Source organism: Sarcophilus harrisii, chromosome 2 (assembly GCF_902635505.1).
Source record: "Sarcophilus harrisii chromosome 2, mSarHar1.11, whole genome shotgun sequence".
Classification (NCBI taxonomy): domain Eukaryota; kingdom Metazoa; phylum Chordata; class Mammalia; order Dasyuromorphia; family Dasyuridae; genus Sarcophilus; species Sarcophilus harrisii.
In genome coordinates, this window is record NC_045427.1 from 485,494,368 (window position 1) to 485,518,182 (window position 23,815).

The following is a 23,815-nucleotide window of genomic DNA, read 5'->3' on the forward strand; positions in this document are numbered from 1 at the left end:
TAATGTCATGAAGGCATTCTTTTTTTTAAATTAACTTTTTTAAACATTCATTAAAAATTTCAATTTGTACTAGAATTTATCAATTCCTTCTCTGAAGATGAAAAACAGTTTTCATTATGGGTCCTTTGGAATTGTCTTTGATCATTATTTTGATCCGAATAGCTAAGCATTTCATAGTTAATCATCATTACAGCATTGCTATTACTGTATCCAATGTTCTCCTGGTTCTGCTTACTTCACTTTCCATCAGTTTATTTGTCTTTCTAGGTTTTTCTGAAATCAGCCTGTTTATTGTACTTTTTTTTTCTTTTTTTGCTGAGGCAATTGGGATTAAGTGACTAGCCCAGGGTCACACAGTTAGGAAGTGTTAAGTGTCTGAGACCAAATTTGAACACAGATCCTCCTGACTTCAGGGCTGGTGCTCTACCCACTGCATTACCTAGCTGCCCTGAAATGATCTGTATATCAATTTTTTTTTTGCATGAGGGCATTTCAAGCAATCTATACATGATGCCTCTCTAGTCTCCCTTATTCCATTTAAACCACACGAAAGCAAGAATTTTGTAATTAAAAAAAATCTTACTCTTTCTAGTGCTAAGCCCAATAGTCTTCCCTTAGTCGGTTGTTCATTTGTTTTCAGTCATGTCCAACTCGTTGTGGTCCCATTTGGGGTTTTCTTGACAAAGATATTGGAGTTGTCTGCTATTTCCTTCTCCAGATCATTTTCCAAATGAGGAAATTGAGGCAAACAAGGTATTAAATGATTTGCCAAAGTTCACATAGATGGTATGTGTCTAAGGCCAAATTTAAAATCAGGAAGATATCTTTTTGACTTCAGGGCCTGTACTCTATCCACTGCACTGTGCAGCTGCCCAGAAGTGATAGCAGGCCAATTATGAAAGTGGAAAACTTTTTAATTCAAATAGAACTTTTATCTAGAGCCTACTAGTGTTCCTCTAAGAAGAATTAAAACCTTTTCCACTTTCACAATTAGGCTGCTATCATCTCCTAATCAACTGGTCTTATAAATTTAATGGAGACCTGGTATAGCATAGCATAAAGGGTTAAACCATTATCATGATAATAATAATAAAAATTTGCATTATATGGTGTTTTAAAATTTGCTTTACATATAATTTGATCCTTCCAGCAACCCTGTGAATTAGATGTTATTAAAAAAAAATCTCCATTTTACAGTCCAGGGACCTCAAAACTCAACAATTTCTGATATAACACTTTTAGCTGATAGCATGGATGTAATTACTGTTTCCCAAATTATAAAGGGGCTCCCTTGTAGGTACTTGAAATGGAACAGGCCAATAAAATTTGTTTGGTTGTTTGCTTTCTACGTGTGTTCATCCTTCTCTGGGCTGTCTTCCAGGTAGTAAAATACTGTTCCAGGCATCCCTGAGCACAGAGTGCTGTAGAAATTAGTAGTCAGGTGGAGTGGTGTATACTTAGTCTCCAGTGAAGAACAAATGTATAGTCAAAATATATAATTGTATAGGAAGCCAGGGATTCCTAACAAAATTTCATACCTCCCAGTAGCTCATGTTTCTTTCCTTTCTTGCAGTAATCCTCCCCAGTACCCCCCTTATCCCTTTTCCCTTCTGTTCTTCTCAAGATGGGGATGCTAAAAAGCGCAAGGCCTCTTTGGAGGGACAATAGCAAGACTGGTCAGTCTAGATAGATTTAAGAATATATAGTCTCAAATTTATAAGGTTCAGAACATAGATTTAGTGTTAGAAGAAGATTTTGAAATAAACTAATCCAACCTCTTCACAGATAAAGAAACCAAGACAGATATAAAATGTTTTGCTCATATCAATAGTGAGAGGCAAAATTTGGCCCCAGCTTCTTTGTCTCCAAGTTCTCTTCACTGGATCACACACTTGTGGGTAAGTGTCGTTTCTCTATATTTTTGGGAACAAATTCAACAAATTTTTATTAATCTCCTGCTATAAACAGCTTAATGAACATATGAAGATGAAAAAATTATAATATCTATCCTCAGAGCTTGTGGTCTGATGTGCAGGAGGTAGGGAATCGAAATAACATGTAGTGGGTGAGTTTGTTAATCACACTGAGTCTGATGAAGGGGGTTGGAAGGAATGATCTGTTAGGTTCATTTCAGCTTTAAGTCTTAGAGTTTGCCTGTAAATCTCCAGCTAGACACCAGACCCTGATAGAACATGAACCAGCTTTCTTTCAACAACTTTCCTTTATCACATGTATACCCAGGCACATCGGCTGGCACATTCATGCACACACTTTCCTGTGTCCCAGTGCATCTAACCACTTGTGTGGCTGTCTGGAAAGGAGAGATGAAAGAGATATCATTTTCCTTGGTCTATCCTCAGGTACCAAGCTGTGACCTAGAGAAGAGAATTTTTATTTATTCATCAAAGTGGAGAAGGTATGGTGAAAGGAACAGGAAGCAGAAGACCTAAGGGAATCCTGATCTGTCACTTAATAGCTGTCTCATTCTGTGGTCATTTTCCAGTGCTGAACATCAACTTACCTATCTGTAAAATGGGAATATTTACATTCACATTACCTATGTCTAAGGCAAAAGTAAGGAAACAAATGTGTAGACCTGAAAGTGTCATAAAAATGTGAATTATTATTTTCTTCCCTTCCATTTGTTTCTAGGCAGTTGAAATTCAGTCACAGGCATACTCCTCTCTCCACCCCCACCTCCCCAAAAATATCAGCACATTTTTGACTTCTTGATAAGTGCTAATAACTAGAATGTTGGGAGAGGGAGATCAGGGGAAAGTGAGGATGCTATCCTGGTTGGAGCTAGTCACTTAGTAAACATTTATTAAGTGCCCATTATGTGCCAGGCACTGTGTTGAAGTGCTGGAGGGGAGATTTTGGGTAGATGAGGACTAAAATAAAATTGGAAAAAGCAGTAAGGGCTAGATTGGTAAACTGGATCAGCTACTGGTGACCTATCCCCAACTTACTGTACTTTGTACTTATTTGTACATATTTTGTATATTTATATGATGTACATTTTCTTTATCTAATAGATGTAAGCTTCTTGAGGGTGGAACTTTTTTTTTTAATTCCTACTATCTAGAACTATGCTTGTCATATTGTAAGGTCTTGATAAACATTGATTGATTGATTGAAGAACATCTTTTGGTCCACTCTGCACAAAAATTCTCAATAATTCTATAATCAATAGCATGCATTTGCAAAATGCTTTCACATGCATGATCTTATTTGAATCTCAGAAATGCCCTATGAAGTAGGCAGACTAGGGATGATTCTCCTCATTTGTAAAATGGAAAAACTGAGGCTTAAAGAGACAAAGCAAGAGAGTCTGGATGATTCCCTGTTAGGAAGACTGTTGAGGTGATTTTCATATGAACACAGCTCAAAATAATGGCTAAAACCTTAAACTCTTGACTTTCAGCACGATTTGGCAACACTCAGTACTGGGTGCAATCTGTCTATTGTGTAGCTAGCCAATCAAATAACTATGGCCCCCATACTGAAGATTTAAAAAGATTCAGTTTGCACCCCTTTTTAAAAAAAATCTTTTTTTGCATACTCTGCAGAAAAATACCCAACACAGGCCACATGCACTTAGGAATGCAATTTCTCAAAACCCCTTACTTCTCATTCCACTTTCTGCTGGTGGGACCAGCCAAGCCCTGTGGCTCAAGGAATCACAAATGCCTTTAGCAGCTCTGTGCACCCTTCCCCCTAAGTAAAATCCCAGTGTCGAGGAGCAAGACAGTATATGAAGTAGATGGGGAGCTATAAAGACATTTTAAAAGGGGCAATAAAAGTTTTGGGTTTCAGATCGTCTTACTGAAGAGGAGAATAACAGAGACAGGAAATTTCAGTAGCAGACACGACAAAGGTCACAGTGCTCAGACTACACCTTAGACAAAAACACCATCTTAATGAAAGCAGAGAGGACTTGCTGGCCTGAGCTCAAGTGTACTCCCATGCCAGCCTCCCACCAGCACCAGGAGGTTACAATAGACTGTTTTGTCTACGTTGCTGTAAATGTTTATAAGGCTTCCCTGCATTTGTACTGCTGGAGGTAAACCTCGCCCTCCTCCAGAGCTCAGCTTCCACTCCCCCTCCTAGCTGGAGGGTTGCGTCATGGGGGAGGGAGGTAGAGAAAAGGGGGGGTGAGGAGAGGGGGGAAGGGGAACGAAGAAGGGGCAGCCGAGGGTGGGTAGCAGCAGAGCTCATGTGCACAGGGCATCCACGTGTGCAGTAGCTGCTTAGTGGGTGTAGGGAAGGGAGTTCTTCCCATGCCATCCCTAGAAAATTTTCAGAAATCAGAAGGGATGTGGGTGTGGGAGGGGGGTGAAGTTGTTGTTCTTGCTGCCTAGGAGGGGAAGTCTATAGATGTGGGGGCAAATGACTTGGGGTGGGGTGGGGTGAGGGAGGGCTAGAATACATTGGCAGGAGTATTGGACATTGAGTTGGGAACTTGCATTTGAATCCCTGATCCTTTCTTCATTACCTGCCTGTGGTTCTGGGGCCTCAATTATCTGGTGTGCAAAATGTAGAGATGAATTCTATAAACCTGAATGATTCTCTGAACCTTAAGTCCACAAACCTATGATTCTGCAAGGGAATTGAGAGACTTGGCCTGGGCAGGTCTAGAAAGGAAAAAATTTTAGATAAAGTAGATTGCAAGTGAACAGGAAATCATGCTTCCTTTTTTGATCTCTCACACAGCCTCTGGGTCACAAGGAGACAGTAGATTGTGCTCTTACTCGATCACTAAGTCAGTGTTACTTGGCTTAATTGCCTGAGAATTCTCAAGGAAGTTTTTCAGAGAGTTCTACCCTGAGCTGGGCACCCTGTGATGGGCTGCCCTGTGCTGGTCCACATGGAGTAGGAGTCAGAAATCCAGGTTCCATGACTGTGTGGCCTTGGGTGACCTATGTTTTTTCTCTGAGCCTCCTTTCATCTGTGAAATGGTCAAAATGAGACTCGTAATATCTCTCTTGCAGAATTATTATGAGGGGTTTTTGCAGACCTTAAAGTATGACATAAATGTGCTTTATTATAATTGGTTGTTTTTTTTGTCCTTCCTTCCCAAAGAGGACCATGATATCAGGGAGGGGATGCCATGACATGCAAGTGAGTTGGGTTTAAGTGAGGGAGAACTGTGCAAGGTCATCTGCCTTACTTTCCCTTCCAGAACCATCTGAGTTCAGTGGCCAGCTACAGATCAGACTAGGCTGGAAGATGGCCTTATTATTGGGTCACAGATTTAGAACTGGAAGGAATCACTGAGGTCATTTAGTCCAACTTCTTTATTTTCCAGATGAGGAAACCAAGACCCAGAGAAGTGAACTGACATTCAAGATAAAATAGGTAGGCCTGGGGAGTCAAGAATTATTCTTTTCTAACTTTTTGGTTTTTTCTAATTTTTAAGCTGGACTTGTGATTTCCTCTGTGTAGGAGTTCCCCATTAGGAAAGTCTAACAGCTGATTTATCTCCAAGTGTGTTCCACTTTCTCTGGAACTCAGATCCCAGTCCCCAGTGCTTGGGCACTGGGAGATAAAGTGACTTGTTCTGGATCACACAGTCAGGATAAGTCAGAAGTGGACCTTGAACTCCAATTTTTGGACTCCGAGGTCCCTGTCCATTCACTATACTGCATTGTCATCATCATTTTGTAAACTAGAACCGAATGTATCTTCCCTCTGGAGCTCCCTGAAGGTTATTGTGAGGATCCATTGAGGTGATGTGTGTGGAAGCACTTGGTGAAAGCCTAAACCTCAGGATAAAGGGGAAGGAAGGGCTGTTATTCTTGTGAAGGGCTTTGGAGAGGCTGACTGAAAGAAGACTAGGTGGAGGAACCCAGGTCTCAATGGACACCAGTGTAGATCAGCGCTGCCCTAATTGTCCATGACATATAGACCTGGCGCTTCTCCCAGGCAGTCTTCATAAATCAGTTGCTCTGGCTATAGTAAATAGTCTGTTAATGTGGGATGTTATGAGCTTTGCAGACCTCTCCGCCTCCCTCCTCAGGAGCGTCCTTCTCTGCCTCTGATTTTCCATGAGCTGCCAGGGAGTTGGGAGGCCTGGGAGAGAGGGAGCTGGAGACAAAAGTGCTCAGTGTTCTAGCCAAACCAGGAGGAGGCAGGGGGGTGAGAGAGGAGGGGTAGGGGACAGATGGTCTTAGGGGATGTTCTCACCTACCTGCAGTCTCCTCCGGCTTCCATTGCCCCACTCTGTCTCATAGTCTGTCCTTCCTCCTACAGCTCATGAGAAGCCTTGGAAAGACAGTCTGCACCACTTTTCTATCCCAGTCATATTTCTGCCTCAGGCCGTGTGTGTGCTTTAGTGATTTTTGTATGTGTCTGGGTCCTTTGCCTTTTATCCTAGACTATGAGGTCCTGCAGGGCAGGGATGGTGTCTTGTTAGGATCATAGGAAAGAGACTGAAGTGACTTCAGGGACCATGTAATCCACAGAGGAGGAAACTGAGACTCAGAGATTTTAAGTCATGACCTAAGGTTGCACAGGGAGTAAGACATGGGATTCATAATCAGGTCTTCTGACCCCTCTGTGATCGTGGGTAATCCACTTAACCTTTCTGGTTTCTTCTAGCTCTAAGACAATGACGCCAAATCCAGGGTTCTTTCCAATATCAGATGCATTGAGCTTCTTTCCTATCCTGAAACCCCATCTTCTGGATATACCACAATGTGGTCACTAATTCCAGGACAGTTTTCTCCCAAGAAGTTCTCCTCCATGTTCCTCGATTTTCAGTATTTTCTTGGTCTGGGAGGTCAGAGGTTGTTACTGCTTATGGAAATTCCTGAACTTCGGCTTTTAGGCTGGAGGAAACCATCCACCTAAAGCCACCATTCTTTCTCCTGGGGGGGTCAGAGAATACTGCATCTTGGTCCTCTTAAGAAACACAAGATACATTCTGTAATTTGCATTTTTTAATTCTACCAGTATTTTTATTTGTTAGGTAACTGTCCATAGCTTTCCAGGCTATGATGAATAAATTCAGATAGCCCATGTGCAATCTGTAATATTTTTTGCACGCATTTGGGACGGGGCTGCTGGATAAAAGTTAGAGGGATAAAGGTGTGTGTGTGTGTGTGTGTGTGTGTGTGTGTGTGTGTGTAGGTTTGTGTCTCTGAGGGAGTACAAGTGTATGTGGGGAAACCAACCCTATATAAGAAGCTCTGAATGTTTTGCTACTTGCCTTGTAAAGGGCAGCACCTAAGAAGAAGGGTTTGGGATGCTCAATTAAAAGGATCAAAGGAGAGGAGATGAGGTGGCCAAATTTGAGCTAAGTCAAAGCTTCTGGGGCTGAGTGCAGAGGTGTTGCAGGCAGCTGCCTACATACAGGAAGAGCTGGGAGAGGTTGGATTGACAGTCACCAATCCCATGGCCTTAAGAGAGGGACATTGGAGACCAGAACACAAGCTGTCCTAGGGAGCAGAAACAGTTTCTCAGGAAAGGGAATAGGCTTCAAAAATGTTAAAAAGAGGTTTCAGAAGGTTACAAATCCTAGTCCTAGGGGGCAGTTGGGGGCAGGAGATGGTTTGGGAATGTCTCCAAGTCTAGAAGGATGATGTCAGGGAAAGAGGTCACAACTTTTCCAGATTACGGGGTAGGATCCTGTGCTAGGGGGATTGTGGGTTGTGGAGTGGGAGGGGAAGGAAAGGGAAGGGGGGAATACTATTAAGCAAATGTCTCTTTTATGCAGAAAGTTATTAATTATGGAGCCACGCTTGCTAAAAAAGAAGTAAGGGGGTGTCTGATTGTGCAGCTGTCCAAGGGAGAGAATTATTTGGAAGAACTCAGAGACGTTTCAGTACTCACTGCCCATCCATTAGAGAGCAATGGGAAAAGATCTGGCCATGGGCAAAGGGAATAAGAGCTATAGCTTCCAAATGAGTTGGACCCCGGGAGGGTGCCCTTGGTGCCCAGACACTTTCGTCATTAAACCACCCACATCAGTGGGTCTGGGAAAGGGATACTTGTCAACCCTAGGCTGGACATTAGGTATGGTGAGTTGGCATTGGGCTCCTGCAGTCTTGGGAAAGAGCCTATGGCCTCCAACAGAGTTAGAGTGAAATAAATAAAATCATTTTGCTCCTCCATCAATTCAGTCTGGAATTTCTCTCCTAGAAGCAAAGAACTCAGAGCTCATGGAACTCAGCTGGAGGAAGGGACAAGGGCCAAGGGGTATGATTTGGGGTCAGGAGGTGGCTGCTGCAATTGAGCATCCTTGTATTGGAACAATGGCACTCCCTATTTGACTGTCCCCCTCTACTCCCAAAGGGCTCATTCAGACAACATGGGTGCAGAGATAGATATTTCACCAGGACGTATGGAAAAAGAGATGTCCAAATAGATTGCAGTTGACCTTGAGAAGGGCAAGACTGTAACCAAGAATGGTAGATTCATGTTTGCCTTGGATAATTTGGGAGCAGTCTTTTACAGAGATGGAGAGCTTTGATTGGCTCTGGAAAGTCAATTCTAGGCTACTTTGATTTTTAAAGAGGAAAATCTTGGAAGAAAAGAGGAAAAGTAATAATTTTTCTCCATAGTGCCTAACATAGTGTTAGAATTACATTGAAATTTTAAGTACTTGTTAGCTTAACTTTTCCTGAGAGAATAAAAGAGAGAGAAAGCCATGGAATTTGATTTATATCTCAATAGGGAAACATGGTCAAATAATGGTCTGGGGAGAGTGTGTGTGTGGGGAAGAGTACAGTCAGAAGGTCAGATGCAAGCACAGCAAAGTGTAGAACAGTTCAATTTGGCAGGAGTCCCAGCATTTCCAGCTTTCTTATTCACCTTGGGCAGCAGCAAGACAAAGGACATGGCTAGTGAACAGTGGTAGAAGCTGTGAACATAGGTGTAGTCCCACTCCTTTGAAAAGCCGGAAAGAGAGAGGGAAGGAAAGGGGGAAAGAGAGTCAGTCAGTTGCCTCAGTCTTAGAAAGCTCAAGCTGGCATTTAAAGAATTCCTTAATGTGTCCCTATTTTCCTCATCTAGTCCTCTTTGACCATTCATAATTTCCCACATCCACACTGTTGCTCATGCATTTATACTCCTTGGAATACTCTTTTTTCATAGCCATCTTTCACTCTATGATCTCTTCCCGTGTGACAGCTTCCTCTAGATGATAACTTCACATTCTTTCTCTGTTTACACTCTGTGTGACCTCTGCTTTTTGGGGATTTAATTTCTTGTCTTATAAAATAGAAATAACTATAAAAATAGGTGGCCATGCAGGTAGAGTGCTGGGCCAAGAATCAGGAAAAAGTCTTACTAGCTGTGTGATCTGTTTGCCTCAGTTCCTCACCTAGAAAATGAGCTGGAGAAGGAAATGGCAAACCACTTTCACACCTTTGCCAAATGAGGTCTCAAAGAGTCAGACATGATTGAACAACAACCTGTAAAATGAAGGAATTGCCCAAATGACCTTTTAACTCCCTTCTAGTTTTAAATTTATGATCTACCGATATTAAGATAACCTCCTCATCCTTCTGCCATATCCCTTCTACAAAAATTTTATTATTTTACTTGACAGGGATTCTCTTCTTTAGGTCCTATGGCACTAATCATTTTGTATACACATTAAGTATTAATCACCCAGTACTTTATGACATTTCAGGTATTGTTTTTATGTGTCATTGAATATCCTATGTAAAAACTATTTGATATTAGTTACCAATGATGAGTAATTGTTATTAATATCATTAATCTTGTAGAGTAAGTGAAGCACAAAGCAGAATAGTATAAGCTTGTCAAAAGTGCTGGCCACAGTTGTGAAGGAGATCCAATACAAGGTCTAAGTCAGAGGGGAGTCCTTAGAGATGAATGCCTTTCAGATGACTGTGTATTCATTTGACAATGGGCTTATTGAAGCAAGCTCTGCAATATTATACATTTGTACATGGGCCCGATGGATAGGGATTCTTCTGGAAGAATTTGGCCTAACTATTCACACAGGAAAAACCAAATGGATGAACAATGTTTATTGTCCAGACTATGTATCCTGGACAGACACCATCAAAGGAGAATGAACTGGGCCCAAAGTTGAAGGGGAAAGTGACTAAATCGTCTTTGAAAAATGACAAAGAACTTTTAGTGAATCAAAGCTTCTCTTTGAAATAAGTGCCCATGTTACATTAGAAAGTCATAGAAGACTTTTGTCTTTGAAGAATTAAAATTGGGGATCCATAAAAGAGTGTCAGAGGGGCACATGGTGGATGTGACCAGGCTATAATACAACTCAGACATGGAATTATGTAGGAGATGGGAACTAGAGTTGTATAAGATGAGTGACATGGGTAGGACGTCACCTGCATTGTTGGGGGAAATGCTCATAACAAGGAGATCATAACCTATTTGTATATAGAGCTTTCATAATCTACCCTATAGTAATCTAATGAATAGATAGGCACTGAAAATGTTTTTAATCCACATTTTATGGATGTGGAAACTGAAGATCAGCAAAGCCTGTTTTAACACCCATACACATATTTATATCTATATTCGTCAAATATGGACAAGCTGGGCAATAGATGGGACAGTGAGTCGGGCTCAGAACTGTGTAGAAAGTAAGGACATAAAATTGGATCATATTTGGAAAACTGTTCAGCACTTTCATTGTTCCCTGGTGCAGAAGCCTATTTCTTTAACCCTAATATTCTCCCCATGATGCTAAGGGACTATAAAATTGAAATACTGTGAACTTAGTAATGTTCAAATTATGGATCCTTCAAGAGCAATGGAATGATGAATGCTAGGCCTAAGTGCCTGTGTCCCATCACTAACATTTTAAGGTGTTAGTAGCTTAAAACTGCATCAGAACTTTGGGGAATGCCTGGATTAAAAGAAGTAGAGCATGTTTTGATTATAAACAGATCCAGAGCTGAAAGAAACCTTAGGAGTCTGGTCCAACCTCTTCATTTTATAGAAGAGGAAGTCAAGCTCAGAAGGGTTGAAGGGACTTGCTCAAAAATCACACAGATAGTAAGGAGACAGATCAAGAAATCAAATGAAATTGACTTCAATCAAAGTAAGTGGATTCTCTATGGAGAATTATGGAAAGTTATGGACCAAAGTCCCATTGGATGAGAAAGCTTGGATGTAGAAATATTCACTCTGGAGAAATCTTAAATTCATCCACGTTTATTAGACAGCCTCCTGAAGTGAAGAGTGGAAAGGGGGTTGGAGAAAAGTTCAGAGACTTCCCCAATGTCACACAGAGACTAGTTAGCAGCATAGTTTGGACTAGAACCCAAAACTTGTGACCCTCAGACTAATGCTCTTTCCATCACACTGATATCTTGTCTCTCCAGTAGAAGGGTTCCCTGAGGATAGGAGTTGTGTCCCTCACCTTTCTGTATTCCCCCCATGGTATCTCACACAGAAGAGCCTTACCTCAAAAAAGAAACGCAGCATCAGGGCTAAGGCTCCAAAACAGAAACCAGGGCCTATCTGTTGGGTGTATACACTCTTGTCTGGATACAGACCCTTCTTCTCTTTCATCTTTTGCAGCTGGAGAAGAAACACAGAAGTCAGTGAAGAAGCTCTGGGTGGCCTGACTCAAAACTCATCCCTTCTGGGAAGCCTGGAATAAAGAAAGTCGCTTTGCCAGACTCAACAAATACCACCTTGATGGGCCCCAAGGGGACAGCAGCCATCAGCTAAATAATAAACAAACCATTAGGTGAAAGAACAGACTTCTTTCAACTCTCTGACTTCTATCTTCTCACTCCTTTGTTCTGTATCCCTATCTATAGTCAGATTAGGTAATAATAATAATTCACATTTATATAACATTTTGCTTTTTTCATGATTATCCTATGAGGTAGGAATGAAGATTATCCTCATTTTACAGACGGGGAAATTGAAGTCTAGAAAGGCTAAGGAACTTGCCCAAAGGCACACTCTAAAACTCTAAATTTTAGAGTTGAGCTTCAAGTCCAGGTCTCCTGATGTTTTAATTTTTTAATCTATTCTGTTTTTTAATTTCTATGCATGTGTGTCTCACTTTAAGATGTCCAGAACTTTTGCTTTCTGAGGGAGATGGAGCAAAGCTTATTGTTCCCATTTGACAGATGAGAAAACTGGGTCTCAGAGAAATGCAATGGGTTCCTGAGTGTCAGTTAATGTATCTGATACATTGATTGCTGATACACTGACATTATTGTTAACTCTTTGTGTCTTCTCTCAGCTCTCAGAGGGGACCTTGAGGAAAGTGGAGAGAATTCTCATTTGCTTTACATCTCCTCACTTGTCTGAGGACAGGAGCTACATTCAATGGGGATGACCTTTTCCTTAGACTGAAATTTGTACATGGGCCCGATGGATAGGGAACTAGTTTCTTGTCTGTAAATTTGGGGCCTGGGAGAGATGGAGACAAGTGAAATACTTCTTTATCTGCCTAACTCAGGAAAGCTTGAGTTCTGTCTGAACTTCTTTAAAAAAAATCTAATGTCAACACTATAGCTCTTGTTTAATTCTGAGGAAGTAAAGTGTAATAGAGCCAATGGACTTGTGTTTGAGTCTTCCCTCAGATTTACCAATTGTCTGATCTTGGACAAAGGGTCTTTCTGGACTTTGCTTTTCTCACCTATAAAATAAGGATAGTAATAATAGTCCAAAACAGGGTTGTTGTGAGGATTAATAATAATGATAATTAACATGTATATGGAACTTATTATGTGCCAGGCACTGTGCTAAGCCCTTTGCAATTATGATCTTTTTAAATCTCCACAGCATTGGGTTGTAGAACTATTATTATCCCCATTTTACAGATGAGGAAACTGAGGCAAATAGTTATTAAGTGCCCTTCCCAGGGTAAAATAGCTAATAAATGTCTGAGGCCATGTTTGAACTCAGCTTTAAAAGAATTAAAACTCAGGATTAAAAGTAGATAACATGTTATATTTTGCAAACCTTAAGATTCTATGTGAATGTTAGCCATTATGTTTCTTACTACCACCATCACCACCACCATCATGAAAGAGTATGGATAAAGTATATAAGTGCTAGCAAGCATTAAAGCATCATATAAGGATGAGAATTATTTTTTTGCTATATAAATGTGAGGACTAAGACTTTTCCATTTGGATCTATAAATAGATGAACCCCAAAGAAAATGAAGAAGCTGACCTTCTGATAGGAGGTAGCTTTCTGTTCCATGAAGCAATAGACCAGAAGCCAATTCAGAATCATCCAACAAAAGAATTATAAACTCACAATCACAGAAAAATAAAATCCTAGTCACAGAATTTAGAGAACTGGAATTTTAGAATCCTAGGACAAGAAAGAAACTTCCAGAATCATTAGTTTTAGGTTCTTGCCTTCAAATAGGTGACTTTCTAAACCTCTAGGGTAGTTCTGGTCCCAGAGGGGAAACAGGGTCAATATCTTCAAGTACTTGGAGAGTTACTGCTTGCAAAAGAGATTATTAGGCTCGTTCTGATCCGCTTCAGAGAGCAGGACAGGAGGATTAGTGGGTGGAAGCAGACACAAGCTTTGACTCCATCTAAGGAAAAGCTTCCTAACAATTAGAGCTGTCCAAAAGTGGGCTGTCTGGCTGGATAGTGAGTCCATCGTCACTGGAGGATTTCAGACAGCGGCTACATCACTGCATGTCTGAGATATATTGTAGAGGGCATTCTTGTTCTGATACACTTTTGGCTGGATAACCCCTGGAGTCCCTTCCAAGCTGAAGATTTTGGGATCCTTTTGCTCATCTGAATGCTTTCTATCTAATGACTGGGATTCCATAGTTTCCCTCAGTTACTTACTGCAATGTTGTTTTTTTTTTTTTGGTCTCTTTATGATCAGAAGCTGGTTTGGAGAGCACAGAATATTTTTACCAGAAAAACTTTCCTCTTTTTCCCTACATGGCCTTAGTGGCAACTAGAAGAGCTTCATTTAAAATTCTACAGTCTCAGTTTATGCCTTCTTTTCCATCTAACTTCTCCCTCTCCCCCATTTTTGGGAGGGGGGATTGCTCAGGTCACAGACCTGGCAAATGTCAGAGACTGGCTTTGAGCTTAGGTCTTCTTGACTCCATAGCAAGTGCTCTATCTAGTGTGTCACCTAGCTGCCCCCTCCCTTGGTTTTTATTAGGATGACACAACCATTCCCCAACTCTTTTCTTTATGTGAATCACATTCTATGATTATATACAATGTATATCCTTTTTCTTCCACAATGGCTTACTTAAAAATTCTATTTGATATAATAGATGACAGAAGCTGTCTCCTTCTCAGCCCTGCCTCTCCTTTCAAGGCCCCTCTCAGGTGATGTCTCCTCTATGAAATGCTTCCCCGGTCCTTACCATATTCCATCTCCTCCACTGCATAGTAGGCTGTAAGTTCTTTGAGGACATGTGTTTCATTTTTATTTTTGCATCTAATGTCTTAGACCACAGTTGTAATAAACACTTAATGAATGCTAGCTGAATTGTGTATATGGGCAGCCTCAGTACAAAAGCCACCTAGAAAATCTTGTCTAATCCAATGGAGCAAAAAAATTGGGTTGTGCATTACTTCCTCTCTCCACCCCTGCCCATCCTTTAAGAGATAGCTAAGTGAAAAGTGAGTTCAATTGAAGAACAGCTCCCTAAAATCTCAGCTTCTCTAAGAAGCCATCCCTGATAACTTCAGCTCACACTGACTGCAGATGGAATTCTGGGAGCACTTAAGGTCTATACCCCTCATTTAGCCCTCTCCCTAGTTCTTTATCCTTGAGTTGGGGAATCAGAAGATATGAGTTCTAATCTCTGCTTTATAAACACTATTCACAGTAATCTTGTTACAAGCAACTTCTGTGGGTCTTAGTTTCTTCATCTGTAAAATAGAAATTGTAAAATATAAAATGTAAGTTGGACTACATGAGCTCTCAGTTCCCTTCCACCATAGACATTCTGATAGTTGATTTTTCTGAATGCTAGCTGACTTTTCTATGTGTGATAATAACTTTTAGATAATGCTTTAAAGTTTGCAAAGCACTTTTATTGCATTTCCTCATTTGAGTCTTACAATAACTTACAATTAATTTCATTTTACAGATGAGAAAACCAAGGTTCAAAAAAGTTAAGTGTTTTGCCCAGGGTCACACAGCTAAGTGTCAGAAACAGGATTAGAAGCTAAGTTTTCCTGGTACTGAGTTTAGGAAATACCTCTCTTCCTTCATATTATATCTCATTCATTAAAGGTGCTCAGGAGATATCTGTTGATAGTTTGAAAGATAGTTGGAAAGGTAAGAGAATCAAGGATCTTGGTAGTTACCATATTCAGTCACTTACTTAATAAACATTTACTAATTATTTAGTGGAGAGTTTTATATTACGCATGCAACAGATTCTGGTGGAGAGGCAAAATTTAGATAAGTTATGATCCCTGTCTTTATGGAGTTATTGTTTAGCAAGCATGACCCATATAACAGGACTATATAAGAGTACAAAGTTAAATATATGAGAGACATAGAACCAAGTATAATTATTATATGAGATCTGAAGGGAAAAGTCATAATCAACAGGGGAGATTAAGGAAAGTTTTATGTAGGTGCTGACTTTTGAAAAGGACTTTAAAGGACATGTAGAAATTTAAAAGGAGGAAAAAGGTACAGACATAGACGACTACAAGGGTGAGAAGTACAGAAATTGATCTAGTTGGATTGGAGTATAGAATACATGGAGCAGAGTGAGATAAGAGAAGATTGCAAAGGTATTAGATTATGGAAGGGAAGCAGAAAACCTTTTACTTGTAGTGGACCTTACAGTTAATAATAATATCAGGTATATATACCATGTTAAGGTTTACAAAACATTTTATGTACATTTCCTTGTTTGATTTTTAAAATAAGCCTTCATAATAAGTGATGTTATTATTATTCCTGTTTTACAGAGGAAGTAACTCAGATAAGCTTTGTGAGTTTCTCGGGTTCATTAGTTTTAATTATCGGAGGCAAGATTTAAACCGAGGTTCTCTCTAAGCTAAATCCAGTTCACTTTCTGTTACTCTGTGTTGTCCCTTTAGTAATTGCCACCTAATCCATGCTGGTGGTGCTTGCTGGACCCAAGCCTCTAGCAATTGGGGGAATGGCTTTTAAAGAACAGTAGAGCCCCAGAGCCTTACTCTAGAGACTAACTCCTCTCCCAGGCAGACCTAGATTGAATTCCCTCCCAAATGGGTTAGAAGGTGCTATTTAAATTAGGAATGTGGCCAACTTGTTACAACCCTCCCCCAAAAGTAACAGTAGATAAATTACTGGGTCTGCAGTTGGAGTCAGGAAGACCTGAGTTTACTAGTTTGAACTTATTAGTTATGTGACCTTGGGCCTCAGTTTCCTCAAAAGTGAAATGGGCACCTGCTTCACAAGACTGAAATGAGGATCAAATGACACAATATTTTTAAAGCACTTAGCACGGTCCCTGGCACATAGTAGGCACTTGATGAATGCTTTTTTCTTTCTTTCCCTCTTTATTCCTATTGTTGAGACCCCTTGCCCAGGGACAAGAAATTCTGTGTGGTATTCCACTCAAGCTTTAATGAGTAAATACCGTTCTGCCTAATTATAATTCAGAAGCAGATTCATACCAAGCTGCTCTGAAGATAATTACCCAATGTCTAGTTGGAGAAGTGAGGAGGGAAATCCACCCGGACTGAATCAAGAGAGAATTATCCCATTTCCGGCTTGGGGTGAGCTGTTTTTATCATAAACAGAGACTTGGAATTCGGTGATTATCTCTGGAAGCCAGCATTGTTTATGCATTCCAGAATGTTAATTAATAAGGCATGCTATTGCATCACCCCAACAAGTCTCTCCTCCCCAAAGGCAGGAAACTTAGAGACACTGCCTTGGGTCACCCCAAATAACATCAATTCCAATTGTTAAACCAGATCAAGAAAGAATAACCTCTTCCCCAACCCTCCTTCTCTGGAAGAGCATTCAAAAAAGTGGAGATGTTTGAATTCAAGGTCTGGCTTTGCCACTATGTAGCTATGTGGTTTTCTCCAAATTATTTCATTTCTCTGTGCCTTATTGTCCAAATAGGGAAAAGAAACCCTGACCCCTTTTACTGGGTGGTCTGTAGAGATAAAATAGACTTGTGTATTATTGAACCCCACCACCTTGATCCTTGATTTGGTCCAGCTTTCTAACTTACTCTGCCCTGTCCCTCCTGGTCTTCTTTGAGAACTAGGGACAAACAACAACATTGCTATCCCTCCTCTCAATACCCTGAGCTCAAGCTTCTCCTCTTCCAGAAAGTCTTCCAAGACGAACTCATTCTTCAAGATATCACCACATCTCTGAGTCAGGGACTAAGGTGGAAAGTGGACTCAGAAATAGCAATGAAATCATTGGACTTAGAGGGAAGTTGTAACTACAATACCAGACACAGCCATAGCCAGCGTCAGTCAGGGGAAAAAAAAGTTAGAATCAGCATTTAAAGCCAGAGCCACAGGTCAAAGGAATCTTAGGACATTGTTGTTGAAAGGGACCTTGGAATGAACATAGAAAGTCAGAGTTGGAAGGGACCTTAGAACACTCAATATCAGAGTTGGAAAGGACTTTGAAACACAGAATGTCAGAGTTGGAAGAGACCTTGGAACACAGGATGTCAGAGCTGGAAGAGATTTTAGAACACAGAATGTCAGAGTTGGAAAGGACCTAGATACTTTCAACTCCCTCTTCAGAAAAGAGGAAACTGAGGGACCAATTTAATAGACTCCCCAAGATCAGACTGCTAATGTGTAATAGAGTCCAGATTATAAGAGCCCAGGATTTCTTCCATAGCTATCTCTCAGGAAGACCCAGTAATTAGGACTTTTCAGAACAAGGAGGCAACTCAGAAAAACTGAGATAAAACTAGTTGGAATCTCAGTTCTTCTCTGTCTGGTAAAGAAACTCAGCCAATCACCTGGGAGGCCCAGATGTAGGTCATCATATTGCTTTGTCCTTAACAGACAAGGGCCTATAACTGGCCTCCAAAACTTGATACTTTTCCAACTATCTGATTCCTTTGTCAGTACTTCAAGATGCTTGGAGTGTAGGGGTGAGGGTTGGGATGGGAAACATAGACTCAATTACACAGAATGTCTGAATGGAAATGAACCTCAAAAATCATCTACTTAACCCCCTCATTTTATGTATGGAGAAACTGAAGTCATGAGAAAGGCAGGCTCAAGATCACAGAACCAGACATATATTTGCAATAAAAATAGACAGCATTTATGTAGCATTTTAAGGTATACAGGACACTTTGTAATTTTATCATTTTTGATCACTCACCCACTTTGCTGCAATGATGAGAACAGCTGTACCAATAGGGCCTGAGTATACCCCGTACCCCCATCGATCTTGGTAGATCCTCACAGCAATGGTCAATACACCAAACATCACAAAGGTTGACCTTTTTGGTTCATCAAATTCAGCCAGTGCTGGAAAGAGAGGGAGGGGGCAGAAATCAGAGTTCAGCATTCACCTGGATTCAAAGGAGTCTTGTCATCTTGAGAAGGCATTTCTTGAAGGAATCACAATGTCAGGGATGTTGGGATGGACCTTAGAACATGGTATATTATAACTAGAAGGGACCTTAGGCCATAAAATAACAGATACTGAAAGAAATTTTAGAACATAGAAGGTCAGAACTAAAAGAGAACTTGGAACAAGGGATATTAGAGATGGAAAGAACCTTAGAATATAGAAAATTGGGGCTAAAAGGGACCTTAGGACACAGAAGATCAGAGCTAGGAGGAACATTAGAACATGAAACATCAGAGCTGGAAGGAACCTTATGATATAGTATCAAAGATGTAGAATGTTAGAGCTGGAAGGACATTAATTTGTTTAATCTATCATATATGTATATGTATATATAGGCATACATACATATATAAATATATATATATACACATACATGAGAGATGATCTACTATAGTGAATAGTGAACTGCCTTCATCTTGCAGTTAGGAAGATCAGAATTCAAGTCTAACCTCTGACATAATATACTAGTTGTATGATTCTAGGAGATTAACTTAATCTTGTCCCAAGAAAATCTTTAAACCTCCAAACTATGAAGCAGTTACAGATCTGGATTAGTTTAGGGAATGTTCTCACTGGGAATTCCCTATTATAATGAAATCACAAAGCTACACTAATAGCTATCTATCTATCTATATCTATATACATGTATATCTTTGAAGACTATCCATTCATTATTAATCAATTCATATATCAACTTGAAGATGCCAATAAAATTTTTTAGGGAGTTGCTTTAATGGACAGGTGTGAATAAATAGTTCTTTTTTTAAAAAAATAATAATACCTTATTTTTCTCCCAATTGCTTATAAAGACAATTTTTAACATTTATTGGGTTTTTTTTTCAAGTTTTGTGTTCAAATGAATAGCTATTTCTAAAGTGCTTGAAAATAGTGTTAGCTAGGCAGTTAGACAGTAGGTAGAGAATTATACCTGAGGAAGTAAGGAGGACTTGAGTTCAAATCTGAACTCAGAAACTGAGCTAGCTTTGTTCCTTTGGGCAAATCATGTAACTTCTGGTTCCCTCAGTTTCCTTATTTAAAAAATGGGGATAAGAATAGGACTTTCCTCCAAGGATTCTTGTGAGGATCATATGAAAAAGAGATTTAATATATAGCTATCATTAAATTATTATACTTATATATTACATAAATTATTATTATACCATTAAATGCCTGCATGACCTTTTCCTTTTCTTTTGTCAGTAAAATCGATTTTTCTAAAGTGCTTTAAAATTATTTTTCTTACATGGATTAAACATTGCCTATGCAATGGAAAGTGGGAATAGAAGGCAGAGAAGGTATGCATAAAGATAGGAAAGGAGGATGTCATGTGGCCATCCATACTCTCTGTAAGTCAATGGCTGGCTTGCTCAGGAGTGAGTAGGTGGACTTTTGAATGGGGTCCTTGTTGGCAGGGCTGGGATAAAGAAGGCTAGCACTCACCCATTAATGACACCCACATGCTCAATGCTGTCCCATAGATGCTGAAATACTCCAGTATGTCGTAGCGCATGAAACATAGTACCGATAAGCCTGGCCCATTGCATGCATGGTATATCTAGCAGAAAATACAGAAGCACATTACAAAAAGAACTGACATTGACTTGGGATAAGATAACTTTCCCAGGATTGGTTTAGCCCATTCTTAGGAGAGCAGTGAACAGTTGGGAGGAATATATTTTTGGTCAGAGTTTGCCTAAAATAATCACAAATAATCCCTTACTCATTCACAACACTTAATAGTTTACAAAGAACAGTTTTATCTTTCAGATTCTGTAATTACAATAGCCCTGCAAAGGAGACCAGACAATGATCATTCTTCCCATTTGACAGGTGGGGAAAATGAGACAAAAAAAGAAAAGAAGGAAGGTAGAGACTGGACCTATGTTTTCATTGATGTAAGGAATTCCCAAGTATGGAAATTCCCTTTACCTATTCAGGTTGGTACTTTTGTTACAGCCTACAATCTTAGTTGTTTGGAGCCCAGCTTCTTAAATTATGATTTAAGATGACATATAAAGTCTCATAACTGAATGTGGGGTTCATGAAATTATGATTTATTATCAATAAATGTTTGATTTATATATCTATTTTATATACTTATATACCTGGAGTTGAATAAATTTCTTATGTGAAAAGGAGTTGAGAATTGGAAAAACTTTAAGAAGTCCTGGCCTAGAACACTAGGACATTAAATTCCTTGGTCAGGATCATATAGCCAGTAGGTGTTAGGGAAAAGAAAAAGAGAAAAAGAAAGAGAAAGAAAGAAAGGAGGGAAGGAAAGAAAAGAAGGAAAGAAAAAAACAACTAATCTATTGAACTAATGGAGGCCTGATTTTTTTTTTTTTTTTTTTTGGAGAAAAGTGAGATGGTCATATCTGCTAATACTAAAACACTCTTGTTTAAGGGGGACAGTTGCTTCTCTTTGCTGATTGAGGTGGCAGGGATAGGAAGACTTGATGCAGACCACAGCAGCAGCTGCTGGGTCCAGACCCCATCCCTTCCCCTCCCCCTCAATGGCTCTGAGCCCAGGCTCTGAAAAGTAGCAGGGTGGGGAATCAGCTGTCCCCTGATTGCCTTCACCTTCACTATGCTTGCTTTAGCTCCTAGGGCTGACTGTGAACAGGAGGGAACCAGCAGTTCAATGGAACGAGTCCTTAGTAAGCAGGAGATCTGGATTTTAGTCTCAATTTCCCCCCTGCCACTTTGCTTCCAAGCAAAATGACTGAATTTCTTCATCAGTCAAAAATAGGCATAAAGATCACTTGCCTTATCAATGTCCTGCGAAGTTTGTAAAGAGTCAGTAGATGTGTTAGTTATAGCACCAAAACAAATTTAAGAGATGGTGGTCATTATTCCCTGTGTAAAAATACTCTCCAAAGTAGAGATTCTTAACCCAGGGTTTGTAGGATTGATGCTAAAAAAATTCAATAATTGCACATCATTGTAGCTGGCTGTCCTATGTATTTTATTTTATACATTTAAAAAAATTCTGAGAAGACTTACACAGCTCTCTACAGGCTGTTAAGGGGACCGATAATACACAGACACAAATGGTTAAGAAATCCTGCTAATTGCACTCAGGCTCAGGCCCAGGCCCAGACGATAGAAATTAAGGTCAGAGGGCCCTAAATCCTTCTATCTAAGGAAGAGGAACAAAAAGTTAAAGGTCAGAAATTCCAAGAGAACTTGGCTCTTAATGGAATTGGCATATGTAAGGCAGTGATACATAAAATAGAATTGTGTTTGTGGATACATTCTTGTATGGCTTCATTGGCACCTATCTGGATTTGGGCACATATGTGCAATGCACATATATGTATATCAAGGGCAGACACTATATATACATAGGTATGTACATACCTTCAGCCATGAATATACAACCCTATGGTTGGTTCTGAGTGGAGATTCAAAGACCTTTTACAAAATGTGGGAACCTCCTCACATAAGGAGTAATAGAGAGACTGACAAAAAGGTAGGGGGACCTAAATATACAAAGGAAAAAAAAAAAACTTTGGACAGGATAGAAACAGAAAAAAAAAAACCTCAGATGGAGAAGAAAGGATCCCTCCCCCCCAACATGCACACATACAGGGGAAGTCTTAGACTCACAGAGTTACAGAAATGAGAGGAGTTGAGGAATTACTTAAGTTAAGCACCTCATTTGACAGAAGGGAAGAAGGGAATGGTTTGCTCTTGTCACCATGACTTCGTGGCAGAGCTGGGACCAGAATTCGGGTCCTCTAATCAAGTTCAGGGTTCTTTCCATCCAAATGATACATCCTTATTGTCTGTGAACTAGGTACTCCAAAGAAGGGAAAACAACAGGAAAGAGGATTCCCATCCCAAACCCATTCTTACCGCTATAAAGAACATGGTGAAGAGGTAAACCATGGCTTCCATGTGGAATCTCCTCTTGGCAGCAATACTGATGGTTGGGAGGAAGGCAAGGCTGCTGATTGTGGGGAGAAGCAACTTGGTAACAAGAGTCCCCATGTCTTGTGCCAGTGAACAATGTTCAGTTCAGTCAAAACCCTCTCTTTTACCCCCCTCCCCAGAAAAAAAAATTCAAGAAACAGAGCAAGGAGATTCAGAGAGAGGCCCGTAGGAAAAGCCGAAGGCTCTCAGTCAGCTTGGTCCCTGAGAAAGCTGGCCTCAGCTGTGATCAAAGACCACACATTCCCAAGTTTAAATGTCCAGGGAGGAGCAATGTCAGTTCAGATGGCAGGCAACACATGGAGAGGGTTAACAGCTGATGGGTGGCGTGATGGGGTATTTGTTTTAGCTTTTCTGGGAGAGGCCAGAGCTGAGATTCAGAGACAGTTATCTTTCTCTTCCTCTCCAGCCTTGAAACTCACTCATTTTTCCATCTTTTACCATTATTCTTTACCTTTTTGTGTGTGGACTCTTACTGGAAATCTATTTGTTTCCCTGCTTTGTCCCCAAGATTTACAGGTTGGACTCCTTGGGATCTCTTTTTATCTCTGAGATTCTCTGATTCTGTGTTTCTCTAGTCTCATCTCAATGTGGGTACCATGGGTACTTTCTGCTATCACTGACTACTTTTGTAGAGAATGTTTCCCAGCCCCAATCTGCTGTTAATAAATTCCTGACCTTGGCTGAGGACACAGGCTCTTGGTGAATTTTTGACCTCCATATCTTCTGAGAAGAGTTTTTGGTCATGTCCCTTGATCAACAGCAAGAGCCTTTTCTTTCCCTGTTTCTTGGATGACCAGGTTTGGACCTGAATCTTCTGCATATTCACTCTGTTCATATTAGTCTTCTGTCTGGAATTATCTCCTCCTCATTTTCACTTATCAAAACTCTACCCATCCCTTAAGGACAAGTTTAGATGCAAGTTCAGAAATGCAGATTTTTCTCTTTATGAAATCTTCCCTGCTCTCTCAAGCAGAAGTTCCCTCTCCCTCCTTTATATTGTGCTTATTTTGCTGTTATTTTGTTTCTCTTTTATGACATTTATCACATTCTTCTTTGTATTATGGCTATTAATGTCTCTGTGTTCTGTCTTCTACTACCCCTCCTATTCATTGAGTCTAGGGATAATGACATTCCATTTTAATGCATAGACCCTCTTATACTTTGTCCTGATTGTGTTACTCTTTTATAACTTTCCCCAGACTTTCTACAGACTACTAAATGAAGCTTCTTTTCCTGATGTTCAGGATACTCCACAATCTGATGCCACTTTTTAAAACTTTTATTTAATATTATCATCCTTCATACACTATGTTCCAGTCAAACTGGATACTCTACA

At 40.1% G+C, this 23,815-nt stretch overlaps 2 protein-coding genes across 2 annotated transcripts in view; one reads left to right on the forward strand and one right to left on the reverse strand.

Moving 5' to 3' along the window:
• The first annotated feature begins 805 nt into the window (after nt 1–805).
• The window catches only part of ADAMTSL2 (ADAMTS like 2), an 89,861-nt gene continuing 66,851 nt past the window's right edge, over nt 806–23,815 (forward strand). The window contains exons 1-4 of the mRNA XM_031949427.1: nt 806–1,898; nt 2,361–2,416; nt 5,309–5,358; nt 11,530–11,701. The gene's annotated coding sequence lies outside the window, so the exon portion shown is untranslated. The remainder of the gene's footprint in view (nt 1,899–2,360; nt 2,417–5,308; nt 5,359–11,529; nt 11,702–23,815) is intronic.
• Nucleotides 8,740–22,560, reverse strand: MYMK (myomaker, myoblast fusion factor). The gene is made up of 5 exons (XM_003757455.3): nt 22,402–22,560; nt 19,984–20,098; nt 18,289–18,437; nt 11,413–11,529; nt 8,740–8,889 (listed from the first exon to the last, which is right to left on the reverse strand). Exons 1-5 carry the CDS (start codon nt 22,534–22,536, stop codon nt 8,740–8,742), a joined length of 666 nt encoding a protein of 221 aa, XP_003757503.1. The 5' UTR covers nt 22,537–22,560.

What these genes read in the sequence shown, in the direction of transcription:
- MYMK (XM_003757455.3), bottom strand. Translation starts at nt 22,536, where the DNA reads ATGGGGACTCTTGTTACCAAGTTGCTTCTCCCCACAATCAGCAGCCTT. An exon ending in TCATCATTGCAGCAAAGTGG is followed by an intron (nt 11,530 to 18,288) that starts GTGAGTGATCAA and finishes TTTCTTCTCCAG; the next exon opens with CTGCAAAAGATGAAAGAGAA. An exon ending in TGCTGCGTTTCTTTTTTGAG is followed by an intron (nt 8,890 to 11,412) that starts GTAAGGCTCTTC and finishes GGCTTTTCAAAG; the next exon opens with GAGTGGGACTACACCTATGT.